General features: G+C 38.1%; 1 protein-coding gene and 1 long non-coding RNA gene across 2 annotated transcripts in view; one reads left to right on the forward strand and one right to left on the reverse strand.

Moving 5' to 3' along the window:
- Positions 1–15290, reverse strand: part of LOC115438422 (acidic leucine-rich nuclear phosphoprotein 32 family member B-like) — a 26582-nt gene that overhangs the window by 5778 nt on the left and 5514 nt on the right. The window contains exons 4-5 of the mRNA XM_030162046.1: positions 14891–15077; positions 14661–14752 (exon numbers count right to left, since the gene is read on the reverse strand). Of these exons, the coding sequence (XP_030017906.1) occupies positions 14661–14752; positions 14891–15077 (279 nt within the window). The remainder of the gene's footprint in view (positions 1–14660; positions 14753–14890; positions 15078–15290) is intronic.
- The window catches only part of LOC115438424 (uncharacterized), a 20181-nt gene continuing 18500 nt past the window's right edge, over positions 13610–15290 (forward strand). The window contains exon 1 of the long non-coding RNA XR_003938069.1: positions 13610–13751. This is a non-coding gene — a long non-coding RNA (uncharacterized LOC115438424). The remainder of the gene's footprint in view (positions 13752–15290) is intronic.

Below are 15290 nucleotides of genomic sequence, written 5' to 3' on the forward strand. Positions count from 1 at the left end.
ATCGAGAGGGTGCATAGGCAAATGGCACCGATGCCGAACACAGATCAGCCCCCAAGGCTGGTGCTGATCCGCTTTCTGAGGCAATCAGCGAGGGATAAGGTGATCAAAGCAGCCAAGAAAAAGAGAGGATTCGTTTGGGAAAAATGCCGCCTATCGGTGTTCCCAGACATGTCTAGAGAACTGGCGTAAAAGGGGAAAGCGGTTACACCGGTGAAGCGCAGACTACATGATCTTGACATTAGATATACCTGGCTTTCCCTGCAACGCTACACTTCAAATGGAGGAAAAAAACATGAGTTGCAGCACTGTAGAAGCTGCGGAGAAAGTCATTAATGACCAATGATATGGAGGAACTATGGACTGGGATGAATGGAGTAAGATGAGCTAATGTGTACATTCAATGTAAGACTATGCGGTTTGTATTGAACTGAATGGGCCTTTGTGCAGGCCAATGAGAGGCTTCTCCTAACACGGAACGGTTACAATGGGAGCGGCGTTAACCCCACGGATCATATGCGTCGCATCTTTTTTCTTTTCTGTTTCTTTTCTTTTTTCTTTTTCAACAGTGAAGAGCGTTCAACATGCAGGCACTGGCTGAGTTATAACAGCTGGACACACTGCTTCATCTTTATGGGCAAGTGCAGTTTGCATTGTCATACTGTGGTTTTATTATGAGTGTTCAAAAACACACAGGTACATGGTAGCAAGTGACTATTATAAGGAAGCAAAAAATATTAACTTTCTTCATTACAAATGGTTAGAGAGACATTTAAAGACTTATATCATCTCCCTCTTTTTTTTTTTAATATAGGGGGAAAAAACATGTCTAGTAGACCAGTTAAGTTTATTTCTTGGAACATACATGAATGTACAGGGGTTGGACAAAATAATGGAAACACCTTCACCTCAAGATGATAATGCCCCAATCCATACAGCTAGAATTGTTAAAGAATGGCATGAGGAACATTCTAATGAAGTTGAGCATCTCGTATGGCTGGCACAGTCCCCAGACCTCAACATTATTGAGCATTTATGGTCAGTTTTAGAGATTCAAGTAAGACGTCGATTTCCACCGCCATCATCTCTAAAAGAGTTGGAGGGTATTCTAACTGAAGAATGGCTTAAAATTCCTTTGGAAACAATTCACAAGTTGTATGAATCAATACCTCGGAGAATTGAGGCTGTAATTGCCGCAAAAGGCGGACCTACACCATATTAAATTATATTTTGTTGATTTTTTGAGGTGTTTCCATTATTTTGTCCAACCCCTGTAGTAGTCCTATTGAAAGGAGGAAGATACTATCTTTTTTGAAAAATAATGAGGCAGATGTTTTTATACGAGAAACCCATAATGCAAGGTATGGAGGCAGATAAATTTAAAGTGGGATGGGTGGGACATAGCTCATTCTCAAACAAACGTAATGGTGTTTTGATTCTGGTTCACAAAAATGTGAGTTTATTTTGTTAAAGCAAACTAAAGATGCAGAGGGATGCAGCCTTACATATGTTGAATAGAGATATATGTCTAATAGATATATGGAGACTGACAAACCCAAATGTGAAGGATTATACTTTCTTCTCCCACTGTCATAAAATATTTTCCAGGATAGATCTTTTTCCAATAAGTACTTCACTGACAGACAATGTGGCTAACTGTGATATAAAAGCAATTTCCATTACAGATCATGGACCAGCTGAACCATGTATTAAGGACAACCTAAAAGCTGAAAGGAGAGGTAGATGGAGACTAAATATTGGATTAATGTCAGATTTAAGTTTTAGAAAGACAATAGATGAAGATTTAAAAACCTTTTTTGCAATTAATATTGGTAGCACTGATGAAACAACTACTGTGTGGGAAGCCTCAAAAGCATTTATAAGAGCGAAATTCCTAGCACAAGCCATTAAAAAGAAAAGAATGAACCTTAGCTGGATTAAAGATTTAGAAATGAAAATGAAAGATAGGGAATTAGATTTGTCAAAAAACTTTTCTGATGGGAAATTTCAAGAACCATGTAAGCTTAAATACTCTTTACAGGAGATATATAACAAAAAAGCAGAATACACACTTTATAGAATAAAAACAAGCTTTTACGAAGGTGGAGAAAAAATGGGGACATTATTGGCTTGACAGTTCAAGGGAAAAAAATTTGATAATACCATTCTAGTTATAAAACAAGGGGATACACAATTTTTCGCTGCTAAAGTTATAAATAGTACATTCCAAGAGTATTATGAAAAGTATACATATCGTCCATATCTCCTAACACCTCACAAGAGGATAGAGAACAATTTCTCCTTAATATAGATGTACCTAAGCTTCAACCTCAGGAGGCAGATGGATTGGAATCACCTATAACTGAGGCTGAAATAAGAAAGGCAATTTCTTTTATGAAAAATGGGAAATCACCAGGTTATGACAGACTCCCAGTGGAATATTATAAAGCCTTTGCAGATATTGTGGTACCAGTGTTACAAAGGGAATATCAAGAGATATTTGATAAGGGTCATGTAGCTCCAATTTTTAATGAAGCTGTAATCTCACTAATTCCCAAAAGAGGCAAAGATGCAGCAGACCCCTCCAATTTTAGACCTATAAGTCTGCTTAATCTTGATTGTAAGATTCTTACAAAAATTTTAGCGACATGTCTACAACTGGTCTTACCGAATATTATTCACCCCAATCAGGTTGGTTTCATGAAGAACAGAACTTGAATGGATAATATTAGACTCCTGCTACACTTAATGTGGTTGAGTCAATCCCAAAATGCTCCTATAACTGCCATCTCTTTAAACACAGAGAAGGCCTTTGATAGGGTGGAGTGGCAATTTCTGTTCTCCACCCTATCTCATTTTGGCTTCAACTCTAACTTCATTACATGGATAAAAATATTGCATAAAGAACCTAAAGCAGCAGTGATGACAAATGAAGTTATCTCCCCTTTCTTCAATCTGACCCAAGGAACTTGACAGGGATGTTCATTGAGTACATTATTGTTCATCATCCTCTTAGAGGTTCTAGCATTGTCTGTGAGAGCACACTCTGGAATAAGAGGCGTTCGGGGAAGAGATAATGAACATAAATTCTTATTATATGCTAATGATATTTTAGCAGTAGTATCTGAGCCTTTAACCTCTCTGCCACATCTGATAGACACTATACAATTCTTTTCAAAATTTTCAGGCTATTCCATTAACTGGAGCAAATCTGAGGCAATGCCTCTCTCTAAGTCATGCATTTCATCTGTGGTGGAGAAGTTTAATTTTAGATGGTAGTAAGGGAAAGAAATATCTTGGCATCAAACTTTCTGAGGATATAGACAAAATTGTGGCACTAAATTTTAACCCCTTACTTCAGAGGATTAAAAACCTTGATAAATGGGGAAAATTAAAACACATTGTGGGGAAAAATTAACATTATATAAATGATAGTTACCCCACAGTTCAGTTATGTCGCAATGATGCTACCAATTAAAATCCCATCTACTATTTTTAGACAAATGGATGATGTAATAAAACATTTTTTATAGGGTGGGAAAAGACCACGAATAAAACTAAGAAAGTTATGTGCACATAAAGAGAGAGGAGGGCTGGGCCTCCCAGATCTAGATTGTATTATTTAGCTTTTGAGATGGCTAAAATAGCAAAATACTATCAAGCTACAGAGGATAAAGTAGCTTAGATGGAGGTAGAGAAGGGGATATGATCACCTTTTCAACCTATGGAGACATTATCACAAAAAAGGTCTAATATCACAAATCCAATACTTCTACATTCAAAGGATGTCTGCAGCAGAGTACATGAAATGTTTGAATTTACACACTCTACAAAGATACTCATCATTTTGGTACAATCCTGATGTTTGTATTGAGAAGAAATCTGTATTGGAAACAGTGGCACGCTGGATGTTTAAGCACCATTAATGATGTATTTGAAGATGGGGTGTTTTTGTCATATGATAAGCTAATGCAGAAATTTAATTTGGTTGGAAAAGATAATTTTTGGAAATTTTTGCAAATAAGGAGTTGCGTTTTCTCAAAGCCATACAATATTACTGATAACAACGTGACAATAAATGAAACTTCCACTTGGAAAACGAAAAGCCTCACAATTTTATAAAATTGCTAATTCTTCTCTCACCAATGACTAATGACTCTAACCAGTGAAAGATGATTTAGCAGAGGGACCTTGGTGGAGGGACTGAAAGTGATAAGTGGGCAACAATTGTGGCTGATTGTGGTAAATATGTGAGAGGGGCAAGGGGTAAACTTACGCAATATAATGTAATGCATAGATACTATTACACATCATCTAGATTGTATGGGATCAAACTATTGGGTGATGATTTATGTTGGAAATGCCAAGAGAAACCTGGAAATTTCCTTCACTGTATGTGGGAATGTATTTTAATCAGACCCTTCTGGACTCAAATTCTAAATATTTTAAGTAATTAGCTTGGAGCAGAAATCTCCTCAAACCCAGAGCTCTGCTTACTGGGGGATAAACCTCAGTTACCCAATATAACCAAATGTAACTTTTCAGTAATTTCAGTGGGTACAACAGCTTGTCGAGTCTCTCTAAGACATTGGAAAACATCAGAAACTCCATAGATGAAAGAATGGGTCTGTGCAATGACTAAAACGGCATCCTATGAATGTATGCTTGGTAGATTAGGTGATGACAGAGGGGAGGGGGTGACCCTTTGGGACACGTTTTGGGATTACATAAAGGTAGATATGACTGCATGTATGAATGTATGAGTCCATGTACAGGTGTGTGTGTGTGTGTGTGTGTGTGTATACAGATAATTATTAGTTGATATTATGTATCCATCTTCTTTTGTATCTGCTACCTGTCTTTATTTATTTTATTTTATTTTTGATCTTTTATGTTTATGAGATAAAGAGTATGTCGAGTCTGTCACCAGAGCTAATTGTTAATGATATATTACCTGTTCTTGCAGAGTGTTCCGAGAGCGCCTGCAGCCTGCGGAATCACAGATTGACACCCTCCTGTCTGCAGGTTACTTTTTTAACAATCTAGGGATGTAACGATGACCGGTATAATAATAATAAACTGCGGTAAAACTTCCAACGGTTAGTATTACCGTTTAAATTCTAATTATTATGACAACCGTGTTCGATTACCGCACCTAGAAAACTCACAGTACTGTTCATTTCCTGAAGAAGCAGCGGTACTCCAGGCGTGTGTGTGCAGTTTGTAATGTTTGGCCTCTGAAAACATGGCAAAAGGCACCTGCATGGACAAAGCTCCAGAGATTCAGGGATAGCAGCACGGACCCAGTCCGTTCGACTGCGGCTGAGTCCATCCTAGCAAGCGAGAGCACAAACCCGGTCCACGCTAGTGTTAACCCTTCCCCGGCCCCCGCTGCTTCAGATCCTCAGCCAACATTGAAACCGTCTGAATATAAATACTCAGGACATACGTCTGAATGATCCCGAAGCACTCAAAATCCCCGGGAACAGCCAAGCGCGCTCCGTGTAGCTTTCTACCATGAATTGGTCAAAGAAGAAAACGAAAGTCTGCTTGGAGTGTGCAATAAGGGTGGGAATCGAAATGGTGCTGATGAGAGTAAAACTCTGAATAAATTGTTTTATGTAAGACAATGTCTTCCAAGAGGAAGCAAGAGAACAGGTATTTACCCTACAATACATCTAAATCTATGCTTGCAAACTGTTGTTCTCTCTAAAATAAATCTCAGATCATGAATGTAAACATTTCACAGATCTTTTGTATTTGTTCTTTTAACTTTTATGAATGAGTGAAATGACAAAATACAGGGGAAATTCTGCCCATTTTTTTCATGTGTGGACTTAGAAAATATATTGGGTCCTGCCATATAGATCTAATTTTGGCATTTTCAGTAATGCTCTGAGCTGCTTTATAATTGATATTTTATTTTCCAGAGCCTCCACCAGCCACTGAACCTTCTAGTGCCTAGGTTTCCATAAGACTATGGTCCCCTAGTTAAGGTCTCACACATAGTTTGCGCAGGGAATTAAATACATGTATCTTCGCTTCAAAAATTAAACGCATGGTGTCCAGCTGAGTGGACATTTTTGCAACTCCATGAAAAACAGTGTTGAAAAAAAAAAAAAAATTCAATTGCATTGTTTTATTTATGCCTTAAGAGAAAAAAAAAAAAATCACTCAAGAAAAAAATATTGACTAAGGTTCTCATAATTGATACATGAAAGGGTTAAAATTAGTGCTGGGCAGCTATTAAAATTTTTAATCGCGATTAATCGTGTGGATTTCTTAATTGCGATTACTTGCATAGTTATATGGTGTGGGGGGGGGGGGGGGGGGGGCATCAACAGCATGCATTTCCTTTCAGTGATATTTCAGACTTGAAGTACTCCGGTGATAAAAAATAATTCCAAATTGCAGTGCTTCCAAGCAACTTTGGCTCTCTCAACCCCACCATCTGAAGACATGTAAAATGAAAATGTCCATGTGACTGGTACTTTTCTCCATGTTTATGTCCACACCAGTTTATTTCCACTTGTGAGTGATTGACAGGAGTCTTAAGCCCACTTATAAATAGTAATACTAATAAGCCCAATAATATGTGACATTCAGTTGTTAAAAGCAACCAAAGGGGGCCCTCTAGTCATCCGAATAAATTGCACTAACGTATGTTTTGTCCTTGCGGTGTTCCTGTAGTCAGTTCGGACATGAGAAGGAACTAACAGACACGTTTCTTTCACTCTGTTTGTATGGCCCCAAAAACGTTTGCCTGTGAATATTTTATGTTCAGATGTTGTAAGAATGAATAGTATAAAATATCTCTGATGTGAACCTTTGTTGCTGAATAAAAAGATGTAAATCTTAAATTAATCTGTAAATGCTAATCGTTAACATGTCTATGGAGTTCCCCGTTCAAGTTAGCATTGAGCTAGCAATCTTCTTCCTATTCATTTAAATGTATAATGCCATGTAAATGTACTAAGGCAGTGAACAGAACTGAGACCTATTTTGTATGTATGTTGCGGCGAGTCTCAAGTAAAAGATTTGGACAGAAGTTTTGGGCGTCCGGCTTTTCTTGGTAAACCTGTTGTCTATCTGCCGAGCTAATCGCTACACGCACACAAGCAGGGGCAGAAGAATAGGAGTGTACTGTCCTCGCTAAGACGTCTGTATTTAGTCTGAGCAAGACAGCAAGCTAAACTCTGAATTGACGATGCAAGATATGTCCTCTTTGAAGTTTGCAGCTATAATGTACATACTTGACATCATGCAGATTGACAGAGTGAAAGTATAAAATAAAAACAAAATAATTCAATTAGTTATGTCTATTAATGATATGCATACTCACAGAGAATGCTTAGATGTAATTATTATGAACTTAAATTGACTGCTAATACAACAATTACATCGTAAATAAGTAAAGGTTAGTTCAAAGGCTGGCATATTATACCTAAACACAACCAATGAATTTACATAAACTTAACATGAGCCTGCATAAAGAATTAGCGACCCATCTCTGAATGCTAGCATAAACATGTTAATAACACACTGTAATAAACACATCCAAAATAATGTCATAAACATGTTTCTAACAGTACATTTGCATGTTAAATTATTTAGCAAACAACAGAATGATTGATACATACAGGCATTGCTTCTGCAGGAGTTAAAGTTTGATTCAGCATTACTCGGAAAGTTCGCTCACTTTTCTCCTCTCTGCTACACCGGCACCGGCGCTTGGTGCATAAAAATAAAAGCATGAGTTTCAAAATAAGAGTCCAAATGTATAAATGAACTACGACTTGATTGAAAGGCAGAACAATAATAAAACGGCATTAACATGAGCTAAAAAAATTGTCAGCTTTATTTAATGAATGTGTTAGCACGGTAATAACGCATTAACTTGCCCAGCCCTTATGTGTATGTATATTATATATACACACACACACACACATACATTATTTATATATATATATATATATATATATATATATATATATATATATATATATATATATATATATATATATATATATATACATACACATACACACACACACACACACACACACACGGGTACATCTCAAAAAATTAGAATATCATGAAAAAGTTCAATATTTTTGGTCACTCTGCCAAGATGGCCAATAGTTAGATAGCCGAAGTTCACTGGCTTTTCTCCTCTCAGCCGTACACACACGTACACAGAGCACCGGCGCTTGGTGTGTGTGGAGCGCCAAAATAAAAGCATGAGTTTCAAAATAAGAGTCTGTATGTATAAATGAACTAAGACTTGCTTAAAAGGCAGAACGGCATTGACGGGAGATTAAAAAAAATTGTTATTTAATCGTTATTTAATGAATGCGTTAACGCGGTAATAACGCGTTAACTTGCCCAGCCCTAGTTAAAATCCATCACCAATTACTGATATTTAAATTGTGTTAACTGAATTTTTTTTTTGTTCCAAAACCAATCACAGAAAAAATGCACAACATCTATGTTAAATATGCAGTTATGTTACAAACTAGACAGCATACTACAGAGTTTTACTAAAAGACCAGACACACATACTACTGGTGAAAGTGCAGTTTGCATGAAAATTGTGTACTTAAAACAGCTCCATAATATTGTGTGTTTTTCAGTGTCACATTTTGATGGAACTGTACTTAAATACACAAATCTCATGACAATATAAATGCTAGAGATAAGTAATATTACACAATTAAAATGCACCAGAGGCCACCAAATAAACCCAAATTATCAAAATTTTCTTGGGGAGGCATGCCCCCAATACCCCCTTGGTGAGGTGCCCCTGTGGCATGCGGTGGCACATTCCACCCCACAATAACGTTGTTCAGGCTACTTTACTTTTTTTTAGTGCACGCTACTTAAATATTCTGGGAACACTCTGCTCATCCAAACACTTCCACGTTCTCCGTTGTCTTCCTCTGCATGAGTAACATAAGTGTGTTCTGCCAAATTAAATAGCTCGTGCGAAATGCCGTGCTTTGACCTTTACAATTAAATAAGCGATTCCTCGAGGCAGAGAAAGTTCCTCTATCATTTTTTGTAATCGAGGTACTCGAATTACTTGAGGAATCGTTTCACCCCTATTGTGAACTCATTGACATAATTAGGTTGCAGAGTGAATTAGGTTCAATTGTTTTTCTTAACCGGGAAACAGGGGTGCTGCCCCCTCATACTTTCGGCTAGCGCCCCCTTACCGACTTTCTGATTTTTTTTTTTTTTTTTTTTTTTTTTTTACCCCGAAGCTCACAGTTACATCGTACACTTATCCAACACCAGGGGTTTCAATAACCACTGGCTATTTTAACATGTTGCCAGCTTCTTTCCGCTCCGGAGCCCAGGTCAGGTCTTTTCTGCTGCCCAGCACAAGATTAGAAACTAGAGCCTGATAGCTTATCACCGATTAATCAACATTAGTCAATATGTAGCCAATACATCAATTTAAGTTTTTCGCTGCGCGGAGATCCTGTGTCTGTGTGCTGCACACTGCCCCAATACCTGGCCCCTCCCCCTCCCACACACCGACCAGCGAAGTGCACCAACACCACTCACACTCATTCGGCTACAGCAAAAAAGAACAGAGGAAACTGAGAAAGAAACTGCATTTATTTTACTCCATGGTAATCTGTGACTTTGTAAAACAATGTAACACTACACTTTAGTGCCCCATGAGAAAAACGTCCCTGTGGAAACATGCTGTCCGGGTACGCCAAGGAGATCATTCTAGTTTTTATTCAAGCAAGTTTTAGAGAGCATATTACAGTGTTTTAACGTTGTGTAAGTTGCATCTCTGTGAAATAAACAAAGACATATACAACTGTTAACATGTCCACTATTATCTAATATCAGACTATTATACAGCATTTTAAAGTTGTGTAAATTATCTTTGTGAGATAAACACAGATGCAATTGTTAAACATGTCCACCATTATCTAATATCAGACTATTATACAGCGTTTTAAAGTTATGCAAGTTGCATCTTTATGAAATGCAGATACATGAAAGGTGTGAGTGTGTCCAGGTACGGCACAGATCCGGCTACCCAGTGTGAAAACACCCTGAGTCCGATTCTGAGTCTGGATCTGGGTCAGGCTCTGGGTCTGAGTCTGGTAGAGTATGTGAAAATAGGTTGAACTTCTCAAATTTTGTCGCCATGGCAATGGGCCATGTCCACCTACTTTTAGTTGAACATTGCACTTTTGGATTTAGTAACCCATGTACTATGAAAATCAGCAGAATCCTCATAGTCACCAAGACCCTCCACAACCAACCAACTGCCATTTCTAGCAGCTTTTTTCATGGTTGGCCCACTGACTAATAAAGCGTTGAATTAAATTCTTACAAAACCCATTTTTGTGCTTTACATAACATGTTTTGTGTTTATATATACCTTAAATAAACTTTTTCTTTCTTCTTTTTTACAATTTTGGTGATTTTTTTGGGCACGGGTCACTGTTCCATAAAGAGGGTCAGAATTCTATTTGAGCCTGAACGATATGGGATTTTTGGGGCCAATGCCAATATCAATATTGGGGGCTAAAAAAAAAAAAAAAAGCAGATATCCAATATATGGGCAGATAACCGATATATTGGCCAATATATTAAATAAGAACATTGATATACACAGGATATAATAGTCTTATTTTAGATAATGGTGGACATGTGTTGCATCTTTGTTTCTCACAAAGGTAATTTACACAACTTTAAAATGCTGTATAACAGTCTTATATTAGACTAGTATGTGACCTGTGTGGAACCACGAGTTGTAGATGTAGCAGTTTTTATGCTGGGGAGAGCAGACTTTGGGAAAAGATTTGAGTCTATATTTTATAAGTAGTGACATAAAAAAATGTTTGAGTAGAGGTGTGTGTGTGTGTGCAGGGGTTTTTCTAGAAAAAATTTGTAAGAGGGAGCACAGGTAGGTGAGCGAGCGAAGTGACCAAGCAGGGGGGATGGTGCAGAAGGGGGGGGGGTTCCCTTTTGAAAAATTGAGGTAAAAATGTAACATTCTGAGTAGGGATGTAAACAATTAATCGACTAACGATTAGTTGTCGATAAGAATTTGCTCGATTAAATTATTGTCGGTTAATTGCCCTTTTCCGTCCGTCCACACCTGTCTGAAGGCTGCCGGTTTGTTGCGACACTGTGGCTAGGATAGCCGGTCATTGAACTGGATCATGGCATTGATGAGTTAGAATGTCAGTATGGACATGGTGGAGCCAAACACATACCAACCGTCTGTTTGTGGGGGCGATGCACCCCCGGATAAATACACACACAAATGTAGGGTTGGTATCGGAGCGTTTTCCCTGGAGGTTGGTGTAGTCTACAGTCAGTGAAAAGTTTCACTTTCACTTCTGCGGGGGTACGGACTGCACCGTACCACCATAGTATTGGAAGTAGGACGGAAAGTAATGCACGCACATGCGCAGTTACCAACCAACACACGCATCCCCGGCCATATTGCACGCGTTCAAAATCTGTCTGTACCGTTATACCCCTAGTTTATAATATGATGTAGTCAGAGCCATAGAGTATTCAACAGCTCTGGATGTAGTTATATATGCTGACACACAGATGCATCAAATTGGTTCACTTCCTCGTCACATGGATTTCACAAATGTTGTGCAGCGGGAGTAGGGCTGCACGATTAATCGATTTTAAATCGAAATCGGATTTTTCAATTAGGACAATTTTTAAAAAAGGGAAATCGTAAAATCGATTTCATCTCTCTCGTGCCTCCGGGGCGCGTGCTTGCGGGCTACCGTACGCTCTTCCTCCTATCAGTGACAGCAGTCTGTCACAGAAGTCCGTGTAATAACCGGACTTTAAATGTGTTGATGAGCCCGCAGTACTTACAGCAATATAAGCCGTGGCTTCACGCACAGATCCCGCAACTGAAATATAACTGCATGCGGTTGTCCCAGATCCATACCATACTGTCTTCTTCTGATCTGGGTCTGGGTCACGGGGTCATCAGCCTCAGCAGAGGAGCCCAGGCAGCCTCTGCCCACACACATACACCAGCTCCATGGATAGAATCCCTCCAGCGTGTCCTGGGTCGGTCTCTTCCACACACAGATCCCCCAGTTTAAATAGAGCCCATGGGGATCACTCATATTACGTGGTCCACGCATAACTGATGCCTGTCACTGACTTACACTGGTATCACTTCTGTGGGCCCAGATACCCCAAAAAGAAAAAAAAAAATATATATTTTTTTTTTTAATGATTAATTTAGTCCTCTTACTTGCTAAATTTTTCATTCACAAAGGTAAATTCTGTAACACAAAACCAAATATTTATTTTTTGAAAGATGTTGAACTTTATTTAAAGCTATTGGATAAATCTGGAAACAAAAAGGCTATAAAAAACAGAAGTATTTGCTCTGATTTGGAAATTGTATTGTAGTGTATTCCCCCTGGCAAACTTATGTTATTTTCTTGTTGTATACATTGTTTGTAAACTCTACTTCATTCAATAAAGATTTAACTAAGAAAAAATAAACTTCTGTGGGTTCATCACATGATACCATCACAGATTTGAGGTCAGAACAGTGCCTTGCATTGTGGGCTGCTCACGAAAACAACATGCTGACTTCTGTTGTCTTTTGTAGTTTTACCCAAAAATCAAAATCGAAAATCGAGTTTTTAGAGGAAAAAATCTGGATTTTTTTTTTTTTGCCAAAATCGTGCAGCCCTAAGCGGGAGTCATGGCTGATAGCTAAACAGGCGAGTTGCTCTTTAAGGGCTCATTTCTGCTCTACCTTAAAGACGCAGACGGCTACGGACCGAGCAGTCTGTCTGTCCTCTGCGTACATTCCGTACATAATTCTGTCCATTTTCTGGGAGCTTGCGAATGCAAACCCAGATGGAGAATATGGAGCAGTACCACTGGTAACTGTGGAAGCAGTGTTGACATTTGAAGAGAATAATTTCCAAAAACAGCAGAACTTTTCAAAGAGTGACTGTGTGAGTTAGTAAAAAACTACAGACATATTTATGACAACTACCCTTCTGAATATCAACGTTAATGTCCACATTAGTAAAACCTCCTCTGTCGTTGCCATGTTTGTTATCAATGACTTTCTTCTTCTCAAAAATTTTTATTCTTCTTCATGGTATTTGGCCAGTATGGCAATTATAAGTGGCACCCTTGGGTGCACTGATTGAGAAATGCTCATTTAAACGCATTGGATGAAATATGGAAATATGAAGGCAGTGATGCATGACATCGTTAGAAATGGACGCAGCTATTTACGTACATAAAGTGAGCATAAATGAACCTTTATGCTTGCTTTACATATGTAAATTGGTCTTAAGCCTGGGGTATTATTTGAAACCTCATTGATATTTTGTTCTGTATTTTTTATTAACTTTTCGTGTTTATTGAAAGCTACCTCAAAAACCAAGTGCAGTTTAGTTTTTATGTTGCAAGAGTGCACTTAATCAGAGTGTTGTTTACATTTTAGTATGTTTTTGTTCTTGGCACATATTGGAAAAACTGCACAAACTATTTAAATTAAAAATGTTCTGGAAGGTTCTTTGGGCTAAATTGTGTGTTCTATTCTTTTCTTTAAGGGCTATGTTTTACATAGAGAAATTGTTTGGTTGCACTGTACAGAAACTTGCAAATTAGTCTCAAAGATCAATGGAAAGAATCGTGATAAAATCGAGATCGCGATTTTATTTTTTAAAAATTGTGATATGATAGTTTTGCCATATTGCCCACCCCTAGTCTCAAGCTGAAAAAGTTTGGGAACTGCTACTGCAAATCATACATGTAATATCACCAAACAACAAAAGAAACGGCACCTGCAACGAGGTCAAACTATATTAATGAAAAAAGATCAGATGTGGTCTGTTGCAAGAATGAACCATTTCCAAGTCACTAATCACTGTCTATGTTTGTTGATCTTATTTCTTTATCTGTGGCCACTATTAATTATAATTACTCACTTGAATCAGTAACCATCCAACATAATCACCAAAACACTATTTGAACAGTAAAACCATTTTAGGTAGTAGAAAGTAGAGCCCGACCGATCGATCAACCGGCCGATTAATCGGACAGTTGTAACACGGGTCAGCTGTAACTCTTGCAATTGCTCCAATCAGGAACAACTTAGGACTCGCCTAATTCACTCTGCACATGCTCAGTTTAGTCCTTAGTCCACACAGGAAGGGTTAGTGCCATGAAGCAGACACATCAAAATTTGTGAGGGAAAACATAATTTTATGGTAAGTTGTACTTTTTCTCTAATTATTTAAAACTATTATAAAACTACCACATCTACAATCCCTGGATCCCCACAGGTCACATACTAGTCTAATATAAGACTATTATACAACGTTTGAAAGTTGTGTAAATTATCTTTGTGAGATAAACAAAGATTTATGCAACTGTTAATCCCCCTGTTCACAATTATCTAATATAAGATTATTTTATTCTGTGGAGATCAATGTTCTTATTTCATATATCGGTTATCAGCCAATATATACCAACATATTGGATATTGGCTTCTTTTTAGCCCCCAGTATCGGTATCGGCCCCAAAAATCCCATATCAGTCAGGCTCTAGTAGAAAGGGACCTTACACTTGTTATTTTACTACCTGAAATTTAGAGAAAAAGGACCTACACATACCTCATCATCACCACTGTCATCATCTTCATCATCTTCTTCAGCTACTACGTCCTCGTCATCCTCCTCTTCCTCAAAGTCCTCTGACTCTCCCTCTGGAAAACAAAGGTTGATATATTAAATAAACTTCAATAACAAAGGTCATTTAATGAACACACGACATGCCAATAATATGTAGATTTTCTTTTCTAACCAACTGGTATGAACATGTGTCATGCTGGTCGTAAACTCACCTTCATCCTCCTCATCCTCGACTCCGTCTCCCTCGCCATCGGAGTCTGAGGCCTCGCAGTCATCGATGTCATAGCCGTCCAGGTAGGTGAGCTGGGGGAGGAGCTTGAAGATTGACTCCCTGTAGTCAGCCAGGTTGGTCACCTCACAGTTAAACAGGTCCAGGCTCTTCAACTGAGGTAACTTTTTCTGCAAACACACAATTACACACGGCGTCTATTAATGTTGATTCTAAAAGACCTTGTATCAGAACGATGGCTATAATTATACACTATGTACAACCCCAACTTGATAGCATGTATTCCAAAATATTAGACCTGAACTTGAGTTCCTTCAGTCCAAGTTAATGGAACAAACAGACCAAGATTGCAATTAGTGAATATTTTAGTAGATTAATCCATC

The sequence above is a fragment of the Sphaeramia orbicularis genome, chromosome 18 (genome assembly GCF_902148855.1).
Source record: "Sphaeramia orbicularis chromosome 18, fSphaOr1.1, whole genome shotgun sequence".
Lineage (NCBI taxonomy): Eukaryota > Metazoa > Chordata > Actinopteri > Kurtiformes > Apogonidae > Sphaeramia > Sphaeramia orbicularis.